Source organism: Canis lupus, chromosome 27 (assembly GCF_003254725.2).
Source record: "Canis lupus dingo isolate Sandy chromosome 27, ASM325472v2, whole genome shotgun sequence".
Classification (NCBI taxonomy): domain Eukaryota; kingdom Metazoa; phylum Chordata; class Mammalia; order Carnivora; family Canidae; genus Canis; species Canis lupus.
The window spans coordinates 13,947,485-13,964,849 of record NC_064269.1 but is presented as its reverse complement, the minus strand read 5'-3'; the positions used below and the strand labels follow the sequence as shown (position 1 = coordinate 13,964,849).

Below are 17,365 nucleotides of genomic sequence, written 5' to 3'. Positions count from 1 at the left end.
CTGTAAATTTTATTTTACTTTTATTTGTATTTTTCATGCATTTACTTCAACATACTCAGTCTTTTTTTTTTTTTTAAGATTTTATGTATTTATTCATGACAGACACACAGAGAGGGGCAGAGATAGGCAGAAGGAGAAGCAGGCTCCGTGCCCGGAGCCTGATGTGGGACTTAATCCTGGGACTCCAGAATCATGCCCTGGGCTGAAGGCAGGCTAAACTGCTGAGCCACCCAGGGATTCCTGAAGGTTATGAAATTTATATCTACCTAGTAACCAAACTGATATTTTTCAAGGCAAAAAGTAAGTCATTTTACTTTGTATTTAGAACCTTTCAGTGTTTCTTACTGTTCTTTTAAAAAGTAATGCTCTATTCATATGACTTGAGTATTTCCACCATGGGATATCCAAAGAAAATTAGAACACATTCAAAAAGATATATGCATCCCTATGTTTATTACAGTATTTACAATAGATAAATTATGGAAGCAACCTAAGTGTCCATCCATAGATAACTGAATAAAGAAATATATATATATATAATAGAATATTACTCAGCCATAAAAAGAATGAAATCTTGCCATTTGCAGCAACATGAATGGATCTAGATATTATTATGCTAAGTAAAACAAGTCAGTCAGAGAAAGACAAATACCATACAATTTCACTCGTGTGGAATTTAAGAAACAAATGAACAAAGGAAAAAAAGACAAACTCAGACACTTAAATTTAGTGAACAAAACTGGTGGTTACCAGAGGAGAGGAGAGTGGGGGGATGAGTGAAATAGGTGAAGGGGACTAGGAGTACACTTATCATCATGAGCACTGAGTAATGCATATAATTACTGAGTTATTATATTTATACCTGAAATATAACACTGTGTATTAATTATACTTGAATAAAAATATTAAGTTCTATATGATCTGAGCCCTTTTAAGCCTTAGGTTGTAGGTTTTTCTTTACTAATTCTATTCAATCTTTATTCTTTTCTTTTCTTTTCTTTTCTTTTCTTTTCTTTTCCTTTCTTTTCCTTTCTTTTCCTTTCTTTCTTTTTCTTTCTTTCTTTCTTTCTTTCTTTCTTTCTTTCTTTCTTTCTTTCCTTCCTTCCTTCCTTCCTTCCTTCCTTCCTTCTTTCTTTCTTTCTTTCTTTCTTTCTTTCTTTCTTTCTTTCTTTCTTTCTTTCTTTCTTCTTTAAGATTTTATTTATTTGAGAGAGAAAGCACAAGTAGGGGGGAGGGAGAGGGGGGAAAACCTGACTTGGGGCTTGATCCCAGAACCCTGGGATCATGACCTGAGCTTGAAGGCAGATGCTTAACTGACTGAGCCACCCAGGGGCCCATGATCTTTTTTTTTTTTCCTTTTTTCCTCAGATATGCTGCAAATCTTGGGTTTGTGCTTATTATTCTATTCTATTCTATTCTATTCTATTCTATTCTATTCTTCTATTCTATTCCATTCCATTCCATTCCATTCCATTCCATTCCATTCCATTCCATTCCTCTGGAGTATGCTTACTCCTTTCTTCATATTTTTAACCATTCTGTGTCTTTCACTTGTTTATCACTTATCACTTCCTTACTAGGGACTTTTCTGACTAGAGTATCTGATAGAGGATTTTGAACAGAAGTTATTATTTCATCATATGATCTTGTAGCATCTATAAAGGTGCTGTAATTATCTTTTAAATTTATTTTTGTATTTCTTTTATCCTTTGCACTTAGTAATGGTTAATTATTTATTGTTTTCCTTAACTAGAATATAAGATATATTATTTCCCTACCACATAGTAGACATACATTAAATATCTGATTAATGTGCATAGGTGTCTTTCTATACATGTATTTTCTTATTTAGAGTACCAAAAATTTCTCTGGTGTTAGTATATATAATTGCATACTATAGGTTATGCCTTTTGGTATAACATAATAGCATTATAAAGCCCAAAACACCAATGAGATCTATGTTGACAAACAGTATAGGGTCGTGATCTGTGAACATTCATGAATAAAACATTTCTCTCTGCTTAATAGCAAATTGAATTATTTTATCTCTATGTCCATAACATGGCATAGTGTTTGGAACACAGCAGGTATACTTGCTTGTTAGTATTTAATAAATAACTTACAAAATAAAGTTGGAAATCAATCAGTTTATATTTCTTTTCTAAATTTCGTTGGTACTTCCAATCTCTGGAACAACCCAACCCCAAGTAAATTTGTTGATAGTCAATGACAACAATTTGGAATATCTTGATTTTTAATTATGTCCTATGATAGCGTAGATTTGGTACAAGTTTAACGTAAACTAAAATTATGATTTCTGCATTAGAAAGGAACTTAAAAAGTTATATAGTCTAACCTTTTCATATAATTTATATCTTGGCTTTTTTGTATCTATATTTTTCTGTCTTGAGAATGTCAGAGTTTTAGGTTGAAAAAAGTCTGTTAAAATATTCTCATGACTATTTGGTTTTATGTTTTAACAGGATAATTTTTCTCTCCACAATCTTTAAATATCTTTTCTCTGGTTAAGTAAAGCAGCAGCTATACACAATATTATCTTGATTATTCATTAGATCTTATTATAGAAGATAAACTATAGGTTGGGTATGTTTTGTTTTGTTAATATAACAGCAAATTGAACCCATACTAATTTTTCATGTTGAAATACTGACCCAAGTATAGATTATTTTTATACTCACTAAGGCACCAGAAGAGTACATTACACAAATTTTACCCAAAGCAATATTATTTATTTAAATTTAAAAAATTAAAACATAGTTTAGCTACTCAATGTGTTCTCTAAAATTTTGTTTCTAATTGAAAATATTCTATGTTTTTCTTGATAAATATGTTTTTATTTACTCCAAAGTCCAGGCAATTGCAGTTTCCTTACTGGAAGATCTGTTGTAGTTATGGGTGAAGAATGTGGAAGCATGGATGAGCAAAGACAGTCAGACTTCATTACTGAAAAACAGTCAGCACAACATATTTGGGGAGAAAATAGAAGAGAGGCTTCACATTTTCTTGAAGATGTGAACCAGTCAAAAGCCCACCTTATATCGGAGAATTATGACTCTTTTATTAGTGAAAATATCATCAATTTATTAAGCATAGATCAACAGAGGATAAGGAAAACCTTTGACAAGTGTGATTGTGACAGTATGGGAGATGCTTCTGCAATCACAAGTTCTGATAAAAATGATTCAACTGATAGATGCATTAGAAGTATTTTTACAGATCCAGAATTGACTTTTAGTAATTCTACTTTTAATAAAACAAGTTATCCAGAAAAGTATCAGCCAAGTAAGTATCAAAAAGAGTACAACAATAATGAAAGAAATATTCTTAGTACATCTTTTGAAAAGGATTGTTACGTAGCCAGCTCTGAAAAAAAAGGTGAGTATTATACATGGAAAACATAATAATCTATTGAGTTTTTTTGTTGTTGTTTTCTGTGTGTGTGTGTATCTCCATAGATAGATAGAGTAACATTCTGTTAGGTTTTCTTTTTAATGATTGGCGGGGAAAATTAAAGACAGCAGAGCCAGGCAGTAGGTTCCAGAGTGCTTTAATGGGGAGCGCTCCCGGGCGAGTTTCAGTGAAGAGGAGGCCCGAGTCAGGGAAGTTGCACCCAGGAGGGGAAGGGTATGTGTTTTTTATACCTGTGCAAGTTAAGAAAAAAAAAAAATGGGGTGGTTAGAGACATGTGGTTTTATGTGATAAGGTGAGGCAGGGTCCATGTTCTTGTTTTTGGCTGATTCTGGTGTTTTTCTTCTTTTAGGCGGGTCTCGATAGGTCACGAGTTGTTTGTGACTTGATGAGTTTTAGGAACTTATCCGGGGTGACATCTGAGGGAAGGGTGACCCTACCTATTAGCCTTAGGTCATCCATTTTGGAGAGGCCCTACCTCCATCTGCCCAACATATTCTATTACATGACTTTTTAGATCAGTAATTTCCTTCTTTGTGGTTTGTAAGCTTCAAATTAAAAAAAAAAAAACAAATTGTCTCTGCTAAAGTTTTGAATTCAATGCATACTTTTATTTTTAAAGGAAAATTTGAAAGTGATTACCAAGAGAAGATACCACAGAATGAAAGCCAGAAATATCCAGTGAAACATATGTAAGTTTTAGGTAAATCTGGAGAATATAAATCAAGATCTAGTATAGTGCGTGTTGTGGGTTTGAACTGATACAAAGTGAATAGGCATATTGCTCTTTGACGGTGGGCAGACCAGCCTCAAGAAGGCTTCTCAGCTGTCAGAATCTTGGTAGTATCACCCATTTGAGAGTATGTTGCTCATATTTGCTTGCAGAAATATCTTATCTGGAATCTTAGTATTAATTAGGTTTGAGAATACTGACTTACATGTTCAAGAAACTTATATGTTCACCAGAATGTCAGTTTATTAATTTATAGTAAGAAATAGAGTAGTCGCATGTATAGGAATGTTTGTTTACTTGCATGGTAAGCATATTTTCTAATCATAGACTCAACTCTCCATGGGAAGGTTGCTTGGTTAGTATAGAATCAGAATAGGAGAGTGATAGAATTCAACTGTAATGGCATAAGCATATTAACATTTTATAGGACAGTTATTACAGGTAGTTAAACAAAACTTCTAGTTTCAGAATAGCCCAAACTTTCTTGGTAATAATTATGATTTAGTCAGATCTTCGTAATTGAAAGTTGTGAACTAGAACATATTTTTTTGAAAGTACTTTCTTATGGAAATATTTAAAATATCTATGTATTAAAAAGTGTTTATAGATGCTATTTTTATGGGATTGGCACAACAAATTAAAATGTAGATTCACAACTTATTTAATATAATCAATAAGTTAGCTACTTTGTTGTCAAATCCCCAAATATTCAGTAACTTGTGAATGAAAAACAGCTTTGGTAGGTCTTGAATTTTAAAATGTACTTTATGAAAGTGATTTAGGACATGGTTCCCAAAATGGCTACAGGTCACTTGGGGTGGAGGGGCGGGTGCTTTTTTAAATTAAAAATACCAGGTTTGATCCACACATAATAAATAAGCTCTTGAAGTTGGAAGTTTATGAATGTTTTTCTAAAAGCTTCCCGTACAATTCTGATCTGAAGCCAACTTTGGGAACCATGATTTAGAACAATAATTTTCAGCAGGAATAAAGTACAGTTTGAAAGCATCTTTATTTATGATCCTTAGGGGTGATATCTCTTTGGAAGAATTGCATTCTAAGCAATCGTGGGACTTTGGATTTGGTGAGGTAATGTACATCTTCCATTTTCTTTCCAGTTAAATGAGTTGTTATTATGTCATAATTTAGTATTGGCAGTTTACTTTGATTTAAAGTTAGCTTTTATCAGAAAAACTTCTTCTGAGATTAATGCTATTTGTTATATTTTTTTACTCTGGGGCAATTATAGCTTAATTTTAGAATAAAATTAATACTCTTTCAGAACCTGTAATAAGCTTTAAGACAAACCAATCTAGATACTTTAAAAATTCTTTCTATGAGTCCTATAAATTTTCATCCAAGATGAAAACATTTAGGTTTCAATGTGCTATGGTTAACATAGTTATGTTTAAGAATACTGAAAGATCTATCAACGCTGGTTATATAAGTTGTAATTGCTGCTCTTAATAAGGGTATGTGATTGTTACAGCAGTCCAGACTTTGTGCTAGGAGCTTTATGTACTCCATTTCTAATCTACAAGAACCTGATTCTGTAAGGTCTTCAATGCAAAAAAGGCTCGAGTTCAGGGAGATTAAATAACTTGTTCAAGGTAATATACTTACACCAGGATTCAGACTTACTATTTTTTTTTTTTTTTTTTTTTTTTTTTTTTTTTTAAATTTTTATTTATTTATGATAGTCACAGAGAGAGAGAGAGAGGCAGAGACACAGGCAGAGGGAGAAGCAGGCTCCATGCACCGGGAGCCTGATGTGGGATTCGATCCTGGGTCTCTAGGATCGCGCCCTGGGCCAAAGGCAGGCGCCAAACCGCTGCGCCACCCAGGGATCCCCAGACTTACTATTTTTTAAAATGTTATTATTTTTAAATTTATTTCAGAGAGAGTGAGGGGAGGGGTAGAGGTAGAAGGACAAGCGGACTCCTCACTGAGCAGAAGGCCCCCATTGCAGGACTTGATCCCAAGACCCTGAGATCATGACCTGAGCCAAAATCGATTCTGGCACTCAACTGACTGAGTCACCTAGGCACCCCTTCAGACTCTTATTTGACACTGTATTTTCAACTATACTAATTGGTTTTTTTTATCTTCAAAATGTGCATTGACTGCATATTATGAACTCCTTTAATTAGAATTTATTGAGTATTTCTACACTCAATTTCTACATTTATTATTTCATCAGTACAGTGGTGAAAAAACAAAATTTTCATTCTTCTGAAGCTCATATTCTATTATGCAAGAGACTCAGAAAGGTATAGAGATGAAAGGACATGGAACCTACTTTTAGGAAACTATAGTCTAGTAACTAGACTAAAACAACAAAAAACCTAGTGCATTTAGAACATTGATGCAACTGGGGTTTTTACAAAAGGCAGTTTGAACTTAGTAAAAAGCACTTTAAGTTTTCTTTTAGGGGTTTTATGGTTTTAGTTCCCACACTTAGGTCTTTAATCCATTTTGAGTTCATTTTTATGTATGGTTTAGGACAAGTGGTCCAGTTTTATTTTTTGGCAAGATATTTTCCAAATATCATTTATTGGTATGACTCTTCCCTATTCTATATTCTTAACCCCTTTATTGTAGATTAATTGGCCATATAGATATGGGTTGATTTCTGGGCATTCTACTCTGTTCCATTGATGTATGTGTCTGTTTTTGTGCCAGTACCATACTTTTTGATTATGGTAGCTTTGTAGTGTATCTTGAAATCTGAGCTTGTGATATCTTCAGTTTTGTTCTTCTTGGCATTAGCAACATATTTATGGCTATGTTTCCTCAGACAAGGGAAGCAAAAGCAAAAATGAATTAAAATACACCCAAATAAAAGGCTTTTGCACAGCAAAGGAAACCACCAAGAAAGTAAAAGCAGCAACCTACTTAGTAAAAGAGGTATTTACAAATATATTTATGCAATAAGGAGTTAATATCCAAAATACATAAAGAACTGATACAACTTAGCACCAAGAAAGTAAAAAATCTGATTTAAAAATGAGCAGATAACCTGAATAGACATTCTTCCAAAGAAGACAGACAGATAGCCAACAAGCATATGAAAAGATGCTTAGCATCACTAATCATCAGGGAAATGCAAATCAGAACCATACTAGTCAGAATGGCCAGTATCAAAAAGACAAGAAATAACAAGTGCTAGTAAGGATGTGGAGCATTAATTTTAACATTTTATATTGAAAATACACTCCCTAAAAATATTTTTTAATGTGCAGTTGTGCAAAACTTCTGGTTTTCTGCCCTGAAGCCTCAACTGCAAATTTAAAAGTTGCCTATGAGAGTTCCTGCCCTCCAGTTTTAGCTGTTGAAAGATTAACTTGAATTACAGACGTAAAGATTCTTTGATTTACTCAATACTTGGGTTCTACTGGTACCTAAGACTGATTTTTTACTGCTTAGTAGAGAATGCAGTTTCATAAAATACACATCAAACTCATCCAAATAGCTGGTTATTTAGCTGTAGGTTCAGTGTACTTCTACATTCTATCATGTACTGTGAGCAAAATACAGCTGAATTTAATTGGGGTGCTGTTTATAATTTAAGACAAGGACCTCTAAATGACTCCTTTTTGGTATGTTTCTGAAAATATCAGGCACAAACATGTTGGTAGGAATATAAATTGCTGCAACCACTATGGAAAACAGTATGGAAGTTCCTTAAAAAAGTAAAAATAGAAATACTGTATAGTCCGGTAATTCCATTATTGGGTATTTACCTAAAGAAAACAAAAACACTAATCTGAAAAGATACATGCATCCCAATGTTTATTGCATTATATACAATAGCCAAGATACGGAAGCAACCTGAATGTCCTTGTATACATGAATGAATAAGAAATTGTAGTATGTATATACGTGTGTGGATTCACACACACACACACACGCAATAGAATATTACTCAGCCATACAAAAGAATGATATCTTGCCATTTGTGACAACATGGATGAATCTATAGAGTATTATGCTAAGTGAAATCAGAGAAAGACAAATACCATATGATTTCACTTACATGTGGAATGTAAAAAATGAGCAAAAAACCCAGACTTTTGTACCTGTTGGCCATCTGTCTGTCTTCTTTGGGTAAAAGTCTGTTCAGTTTCTCTGCCTATTGTTTAATTAGACTGTTGGTATTTTGCTTTGAGTCATATGAGTTCTTTATGTTTTGGATATAACCTCTTATCAGATAAATGGTTTACAAATATTTAGTCCCATTCTATATGTTGCCTTTTCAAATTGTTGATGGTTTCCTTTCCTGTGCAGAAGTGTTTTAGTTTGATGTAGTCTCACTTATTTAGTTTCACTTTTTAATTGCATTTATTTTTTAGTGTCAAATAAAAAAAAATCATTGTAAAGGAACTTTACCCCCTATGTTTTCTTCTAGCAGCTTTATGGTTTTGATCTTATATTCAAGTCTTTATTCCATTTTGAGTTCATTTTTGTGTATGGTGTAAGATAGAAGTCCACTTTCATTCTTTTGCATGTAGCTATCCAGTTTTCCAAGCACTATTTATTGGAAATACTTCCCTTTCCCTATTGTACATTTTTGGCTCCTCTGTTGTGAGTTAATTGGCCATTGTGTATGTATTTTCTTCTTGGCTTTTTATTATGTTCCATTGGTCTGTGCTTGTTTTCTATGCCAGTACCGTACTGTTTTGATTACTGTAGCTTTCTAATATTGTTTGAAATTAGGAAATGGATGCTTCTTGCTTTGTTCTTCTTTCTCAAGATTGCTTTGGCTATTCAGGGTCTTTTATGGTTCCATACAGACTTTAGGATTATTTGTTTTATTTCTGTGAAAAATATCATTGGAATTTTGATAGGGATTTTTTGGATCTGCTTTGGGTAGTATGGACATTTTAACAAGATAAATTCTTCCAATTCATGAGCACAGATTATCTTTCCATTTATTTGGGTCTTCAGTTTCTTTTTTTTTTTTTTTTAAGATTTTATTTATTTATTCATGAGAGAGACCGAGAGAGTGAGAGAGGCAGAGACACAGGCAGAGAGAGAAGCAGGCTCCATGCAGGGAGCCCAATTTGGGACTTGATCCCGGGTCTCCAGGATCACACCCTGGGCTGAAGTCGGCATTAAACCACTGAGCCACCCGGGCTGCCTGGGTCTTCAGTTTCTTTCATCAGTATCTTACAGTTTTCTGTGTACATATCTTTTACTCTTTGGTTCAATTTTTTCCTAGATATTTTATCCTTTTTGATGCAGTTATAAATGGGATTGTTTTCTTAATTTCTCTGATCATTATTAGTGTATAGAAATGCAACTGATTTTGTATGTTGATTATGTAATGTGCAACTTTACTGAATTTATTATTTCTAACAGTTTTTTGGTGGAGTATTTAGGGTGTTTTATATAGAGTGTTATCTGCAAAGGAAGATAATTTTAATTGTTCCTTTCTGCTTTTGATGCCTTTTCTTTTTCTTGCCTAATTGCTCTAAGACTTCTAGTATTATGTTGAATAAAAGTAGTGAGAGTAGACATCTTTGTGTTGTTCCTGATCTTAAATGGAAAACTTGCATCATTTTACCCTTGAGTATGATGTTAGCTGTAGGCTTAACATGTATGATTTTTATTCTGTTGATGTATATTCCCTCTATAATCTTTTGTTGTAAATTTTAATCATGATTGGATGTTAAATTTTGTCAGATGCCTTTTTTGCATCTTTTGAGATGATCATAGGATTTTTATCCTTTAGTGTTGAACCATCTTTACAATCCTAGAATAAATCCCACTCGATCATGGTGTATTATCCTTTTAATGTATTGCTAAATATAGTTTGCAAATATTTTCAAAGACTTTTGAATCTATGTTTATTAGAGGATATTGTCCTATAATTCTTTTTTATAGTGTCCTTTTCTGGTTTTTGTATCAGATAATGCTGGCTTTATAAAATGAGTTTGGAAGTGTTTCTTTATCCTCTATTTTTTGGAAGAGTTTGAGAAGGATTGATAGTAATTCTTTTTATTTTTTAATTTTTAATTTTTAATTTTTATTTTAATTTTTATTTTTTTATAGTAATTCTTTTTAAAATGTTTGGTAGTTTGATAGAATTCACCAGGGAAGCCATTGGTTCTGGACTTTTGCATGTTGGGAAGTTTTTGATTACTGATTCAGTCTCTTTACTAGTAATTGGTGTATTCATATTTTTGATTTCTTAATCGGTCTTGATAGGTTGGTTATATGTTCTAATAATTTTATTAACTTCTTCTGGGTCATTTAGTTTGCTGATTTATCATTGTTTTTAGTAGTCTCTTGTGATCTGTTTTTCTTTATAATCAGTTATAACATCTCCTCTTTCATTTCTGATTTTGAGTTCTCTTTCTTTTTTCCCTTTTAAGCATAGCTAACAGTTTGTCAATTTTTTTAATCTTTTCAAACAACCAGCTCTTAGTTTTTCTTTTTTCTTTTTTTTAATAAATTTATTTTTTATTGGTGTTCAATTTACCAAAATACAGAATAACACCCAGTGCTCATCCCATCAAGTGCCCCCCTCAGTGCCTGTCACCCATTCACCCCCACCCCCCGCCCTCCTCCCCTTTCACCACCCCTAGTTCGTTTCCCAGAGTTAGGAGTCTTTATGTTCTGTCTCCCTTTCTGATATTTCCCACACATTTCTTCTCCCTACCCTTATATTCCCTTTCACTATTATTTATATTCCCCAAATGAGTGAGAACATACACTGTCCTTCTCCGATTGACTTACTTCACTCAGCATAATACCCTCCAGTTCCATCCACTTTGAAGCAAAAGGTGGGTATTTGTCGTTTCTAATGGCTGAGTAATATTCCATGGTATACATAAACCACATCTTTATCCATTCATCTTTCGATGGACACCGAGGTTCCTTCCACAGTTTGGCTATTGTGGACATTGCTGCTATAAACATCGGGGTGCAGGTGTCCCGGCGTTTCATTGCATCTGAATCTTTGGGGTAAATCCCCAACAGTGCAATTGCTGGGTCGTAGGGCAGGTCTATTTTTAACTCTTTGAGGAAGCTCCACACAGTTTTCCAGAGTGGCTGCACCATTTCACATTCCCACCAACAGTGTAAGAGGGTTCCCTTTTCTCCGCATCCTCTCCAACATTTGTGGTTTCCAGCCTTGTTAATTTTCCCCATTCTCCCTGGTGTGAGGTGGTATCTCATTGTGGTTTTGATTTGTATTTCCCTGATGGCAAGTGATGCAGAGCATTTTCTCATGTGCATGTTGGCCATGTCTATGTCTTCCTCTGTGAGATTTCTCTTCATGTCTTTTGCCCATTTCCTGATTGGATTGTTTGTTTCTTTGGTGTTGAGTTTAATAAGTTCTTTATAGATCTTGGAAACTAGCCCCAGCTCTTAGTTTAATTAATATTTTCTATTGTCTTTTCAGTTTCTGCTTTATATATTTCCACTCTGAATTTTCTTATTTGCTTTCTTCTAACTGTAGGTTCAGTTTGTTAGTTACTTGAGGTATGAAGTTAGGTTGTTTGAGATCTTTCTTGTTTCTTAATAAGGTGCTTGTCACCACAAACTTCCCATTTAGAACTGTTTTTGTTGCATGTCAGAGTTTTGGTATTTTGTATTTCCATTTTTATTTGTGTCAAGATACTTAAAATATTTTTTAATTTTTTCAGTCATTGGTTTAGGAGCATGTTGTTTAATCTCCATATATTTATGAATTTTCCAGCTTCCTTCTGGTAATTTTTATTTTCATACTATTATGGTTTGAAAACATAGTTTATGTGATTTTAATCTTCTTGAATTTATTATGACTTGTTTTTTTGGCCTAGAATACCATCTGTCATGCTAAATACTCAATATGTGCTTAAGAAGAATGTGTATAGGGCAGCCCTGGTGGCGCAGCGATTTAGCGCCACCTGCAGCCTGGTGTGATCCTGGAGACCCGGGATCGAGTCCCACATCAGGCTTTCTGTATGGAGCCTGCTTCTCCCTCTGCCTGTGTCTCTGCCCCTCTCTCCCTCTGTCTCTATGAATAAATAAAATCTTAAAAGAAAAAAAAAAGAAGAATGTGTATATTAAAAAAAAAGAATGTGTATGCTCTTGCTTTTGGATGAAATGCTCTATATATGTTTAATACATTTGGTTTAAAGTGGCATTTAAGGCCACTGTTTCCTTAAGTACTGATTTTCTATTTTGGAGGATCTATCCATTGATGAAAGTGGGATATTCAAGTTCCCAACTATTAATGTATTACTATTTCTTTAGGTCTGTTCATATTCGCTTTATATATTTCAATACTCCTATGTTGGGTGTTTATATATTTTCAAATGTTATATCCTCTGCTTAGATTCACTCCTGTTTCATTATATAATAACCTTCTCTGTCTCTTGTTATAGTCTCGTTTTAAAGTCTGCTTTGTCTATGTGTAACCTACTCTAGTTTTCTTTTGGTATTCATTTTCATGAAATATCTTTTTCCATCCTTTCACTTTCAGCCTGTATGTGTCCTTATATATGAAATGAGTCTTTTGAACACAGCATATGAATGGTTCTTTTTTTTTTTTTTTAATCCATTTGGCTACTCTGTATCTGTTGATTGGGGAAATCTAGTCCAGTTATATTTAAAGTAATTATTGATAGATACAGGCTTATTGCCTTTTTTTTTATTGCCTTTTTTTTTATCATATTTTGACTGTTGTGTAATTCCTTTGTTTCTTTTTCTCTTGCTCTGTTCCTGTTCCTTTGTGATTTGATGACTTTCTGTAATGTTAGGCTTAGATTCCTTTTTTTGTATATCTTGTTTATTTACTATAGATTTTGGCTTTGGGGTTACCATGAGGCTTATATAAAACAATTTCTACTGATAACAGTCCATTTAAAGTTGATAAAAATGTAAGTTCCAATGCATTCTAAAACTCTATAGTTTGATTACCCTCCCAAACATTTTATGTTTTTGGTGTTACAACTTCTTTTTGTCTAACACATTTGTTAACAAATTATTGTAGTTATTTTTACTACTTCTGTCTTTAATCTTCATACTAGCTTTGTAAGTAATTAACCCACCACATTTATAACATTATTTTGAATTTTAGTATATATTTGTCTTTACCAGTAAGATTTATACTTTCATATGTTTTCCTGTTACTAGTTGATACCTTTTATTTCAGCTTCAGGAGATCCCTTTCAGATTTCTTGTAAAGCCAAGTCTATTGGTGATGAATTCCTTTAGCTTTATGCTTATTTGGAAAACTCTTTATTGCTCCCATTTTGAAGGACAGCTTTGCTGGGTAGAATATTCTTGACTGGTTGTTTTCCCTTTCAGCACTTTGAATATATCATGCCACTCTCTTCTGGCTTGCAAAGTTTCTATTGAAAAATCTGATAATAGTCTTATGGGGGTTACCTGTATAAAACAAGTTGTTTTTTTATTGCTTCTTCTAAAATTATCTCCTTGTTGTTATCTTTTGATAATTTAATTATGTGTCTTGGTATGGTTTCTTTGGGTTCAGCTTATTTGGAACTCTGTTTCTTTCCTCAGGTTAGGGACGTTTTGGGCCATAATTTCAATTAAATTTTCTATCCCTGTCTCCCTTTTCCTTTTGGGGCTCCCATAATACAAATACTGGTTTATTTGATACTGTTTCATAAGTCCCTTATGTTATTTTCACTTTTTTAATTCCTTTTTGTTGTTGTTCCTCTGCTTTAACAAATTCCACTGCCCTTTGAGTTGGGTTCCTGATCCTTTCTTTGGCTTTCATCAACTTTTCTGTTATTCCTTTTATTATATTTTTCAGTTCAGTTACTGTATTCTTCAGCTTTGTGATTTCTGTTTGGAACTTTATTATATTTTCTGTTTCTTTCTTGACATCCTCATCTGGTTCTTGCATTGTTCTCCTGACCTCAGTGAAAGCATTTTTACAACTGTTATTTTGAACTCTGATCAGGAAAATAATTTATCTTCATTTCACTGAAGTCTTTTTCTGAAGCTTTATTGTGTTCTTTTGTTTGGAACATACTGTTCTGTCTCTTCATTTGCTTTGACTCTGTTGGTTTCTATGTGTTAGATAAAACACATCTCTTTTAGTCTTGAAGGTGGGGCCTTGAGTACGAAATAAAACCCTGTCCTATCTCTTGGTTGTCTCTCAAACTTTTTGATTTTCCAAGTAGTCTACTTTATTTTTAGTAGTTCCCAGTAGTTGAGGCTATGCCAAAACCTGCCCATATCCCAGTGGGAAGGATCTCAGGACTCAGATTCAGTTTTATTGGAAGGTGTACCCTTAGGTGGGAGCTTTTAAAGTAGGCAAGTGTACCTCTTTCATAGCAAGACTTTGAGATGGGCATCTTATCCCCTCTACACTAAGCCCTGGTGTGATAGCCACTTAAGAAGTATCTCTTTGTAGGCTGTCATCCCATTGAATTTGTGAAGCTAAGCCTTGCTGGCCACCAGAACTAGGCTACCACAAAAGCTGGGATGCTGGGTGTTTGTACAAGCTCCTTTCTTGGATACACCAGCAGTCTGGGGTAGAGCAGAGTGAGTATGAAGATGGTACCTGGTAGCTTCCACAGAATCTGGAGATGATTGTAGGTGGCTCCTAGTTGTGTGTTAAATTAGAAGCCTGCCCCTCAGGCTGAAGATTTAAGATAATCATATAGGCCTCTTTCACAGAAAGATTGGGGTTGCATTTTAGTCTGTTGTGTCTCTGTCCTGTCCCCTGGAGGTGGCTGTTTCAGAATTATTTCTCTATTTGTAACAGTCGTATGGGACCTTCAAATGTAAGGCCGAGATCTGGGACCTATTGGCTGCCAGAGCTAAGTAATTAGGTGGCATCCCATGAGCAGCAGCCACAAAAACCAGGGTACCAGACATGTGCACAATCTCCTTACTGGGGATGCTGATGACTGAAGCTGATCAGAGGGTGAGCATAAAGATAGTGCTCAGCCTCTTGAGGTCTCTGGAGAGGATTAGTTTGTCCTTAGATGTGAGTTTAATTAGAAGTCTATCCCTCAGGCTGTTGCTATGAAGGTAAGATAATAGGCTTCTTTCACAAAAAACTGGGTATTTAAGTGAACTGCCTCAGTTCTAGCCTCTTGAGTTGTAGAAAGAGTGAGCCTCTGAGAGCTTGTTAAGAAACTGCTGCTCAGTGTGCTACATGTAGCCTTGTTGGTCTCACAGACATAGCCCTGTTGACTTACAGAGCTTGATATTTTGGGGTTTTGTCTGTCAGATAGAGGTCTTAAAAGTTTGGGTATCAGTTGTAGTGTTCAAACCACTTGCTCTTCTGGAGGAATTTTAGAGTTGTGAGTTCCCTTTCAATTATGGGTTGCTTGCTCGTAATGGGGTTTGTGGTGAAATTGTGTGCTTTAGCCTCTTGAACTTTTTTTTTAATAACTTTTTTAAAAAGGTTTTTCTTTTTTTTTTTTTAAGTTATTTATTTTTGAGTAATCTCTAAACCCAAAGTGGGGCTTGAATTTATGACACCAAGATCAAGAGTGTCATGTTTTTCTGACTGAGCCAGCCAGGTACCCCCAATTTGTTTTAGTGTGTGTTTTTTCATGTTTTCGTAATTAGAAGGAGTCTTTTTGGCTAGCTCTTTGGTTTCTTTTAGAGGAAATTGTTCTGTATGTAGCTGTAGATTTGATGTGTCTGTGGGAGGATGTAAGTTAAGTATCCTTCTACATTGCCATCTTGAACTAGGACCTATTTACTTTTTTTGGTTTGTTTTTAAAAAAATACTTTATTTGAGAGAGAGTGAGAGAGAGCATGACTGTGGGGTGGAGGGAGGGGAGAAAGAGGGGAAAAAGCACACTCCCCTCCCCCCTGAGCAGGCAGCCTTAGGCGGGGCTTAATCTCAGGACCCTGAGAGATCATGATCTGAGCTGAAGGCAGACACTTAACTGATTGAGCCACCCATGTGCCCCAGAACCTATTTACTTTTAAAGCAGTAGAGAAATAAGGTTTAAATATGATTGTTGAAAATGAGAAGGTAATCACTAAAGAAATGGAGACATTGGAGGAGGAGACTTGGAGAAGACAATGGAGGAACTTCAGAATTCAAAGGATTTGTAATGTCACTGGGAAACCTAATGAGGGGGAAAAATAAAATGACACTTCTACATAAATGGTAAACATAACATGTAAAGAATGAAATTTGCTTAGCAATTAATAAATATAAAGAAGCCGATCTTTTAGAAATCAAGATTCAAAGAATATTAAATTAGAAAATAATCTGTATTTTTAAAGAAATGTAGAATAATCATAAAATTAAAGAAGAAACATATAATAAAAGGTACACAAAATAAATAGTCTCAGAGCAAAGACAATATAAATGCAATAGAAAACTCATTCAGAAAACAGAAGAGGAAATACAGAGTTGTTGATCCATACCAATTATGAAATCCAGCTTGGCAGGCATTGTGAAGGCTTGCTCTCCTGGGGGTGTGGAGGAAATTCTTTGGATAATTTAGTATCTTCTCTTTGGGATGGTTTTTCCTGTCATTTATCCTGTATAAACAGATCTAAGGTAGGTATTGTGTATGTATTTGCCTTGGGGTCTGTATAGCTGTCTCAACTTGTATGTTGTGGTACAAATTTCGAGCTTGAGTATTTTAAGAGTTGAGCGTATAATACTTTTTAAATGATTGAATAGTGGGGTTAGAGAAGAGGCTCTGTTCCATAAAGTTATTCAGGACCCCAAGCTGATGGGGACTTTGCTTTCTTTAATGGGTGGTTTCCACATTTATAGTGTATGTTGATATCAGATAGCAAAAAGCGGGGTGGGGGGGGAGTAGAGGATTGTGGAGAAAATCTTTATGGGCTTTGAGTAGTAAGTGGTGTACACCACTTTTGCCTCTGACCAGAACTTAAATCACATTTCCAAACCAACTCCAAGGGAGGTTAGGGAATGTAGTTCTAGCTGTATGCCCAAGAGGAAAGGGAAACAGTTTGGTGAACAGCTGGACAGTTTCTCCTTTATCCTACCTGTCTTTATTAAAGCACTGTTATCTTAACCAACAGAAAGCATATATTTTTCTAGGTCCACGATACATTTGCAAATATAATTCATGTAATAAGCCATAAAGGAAGTTTGAGATTTGTCTAAGGAGAGATTCATAGTTGCATTTTCTAATAATTCATTAGAAATCAACAACAACAAAAGATGCTTAACCTCCCTTACTTTTTTGGAAATTACACACTCTGGGTTTTAAAAAGAAAAAGAGAAAATGA

The 17,365-nt window shown here is 34.4% G+C and overlaps 1 protein-coding gene across 37 annotated transcripts in view; it reads left to right on the top strand.

Annotated features, from left to right (window-relative positions):
- C27H12orf40 (chromosome 27 C12orf40 homolog) overlaps positions 1-17,365 on the top strand; it is a 117,750-nt gene that overhangs the window by 57,588 nt on the left and 42,797 nt on the right. For 36 of the 37 annotated variants that reach the window (XR_007406457.1, XR_003140501.3, XR_007406452.1 and 33 more), the window contains 3 exons: positions 2,870-3,396; positions 4,052-4,121; positions 5,191-5,251. Coding sequence is in view for 22 of the 37 variants with exons in the window: in XM_025455619.2 (XP_025311404.1) it covers positions 2,870-3,396; positions 4,052-4,121; positions 5,191-5,251 (658 nt within the window). In the remaining 15 variants the exon portion in view is untranslated. The remainder of the gene's footprint in view (positions 1-2,869; positions 3,397-4,051; positions 4,122-5,190; positions 5,252-17,365) is intronic. The other variant, XM_025455605.3, reaches the window with a different exon arrangement.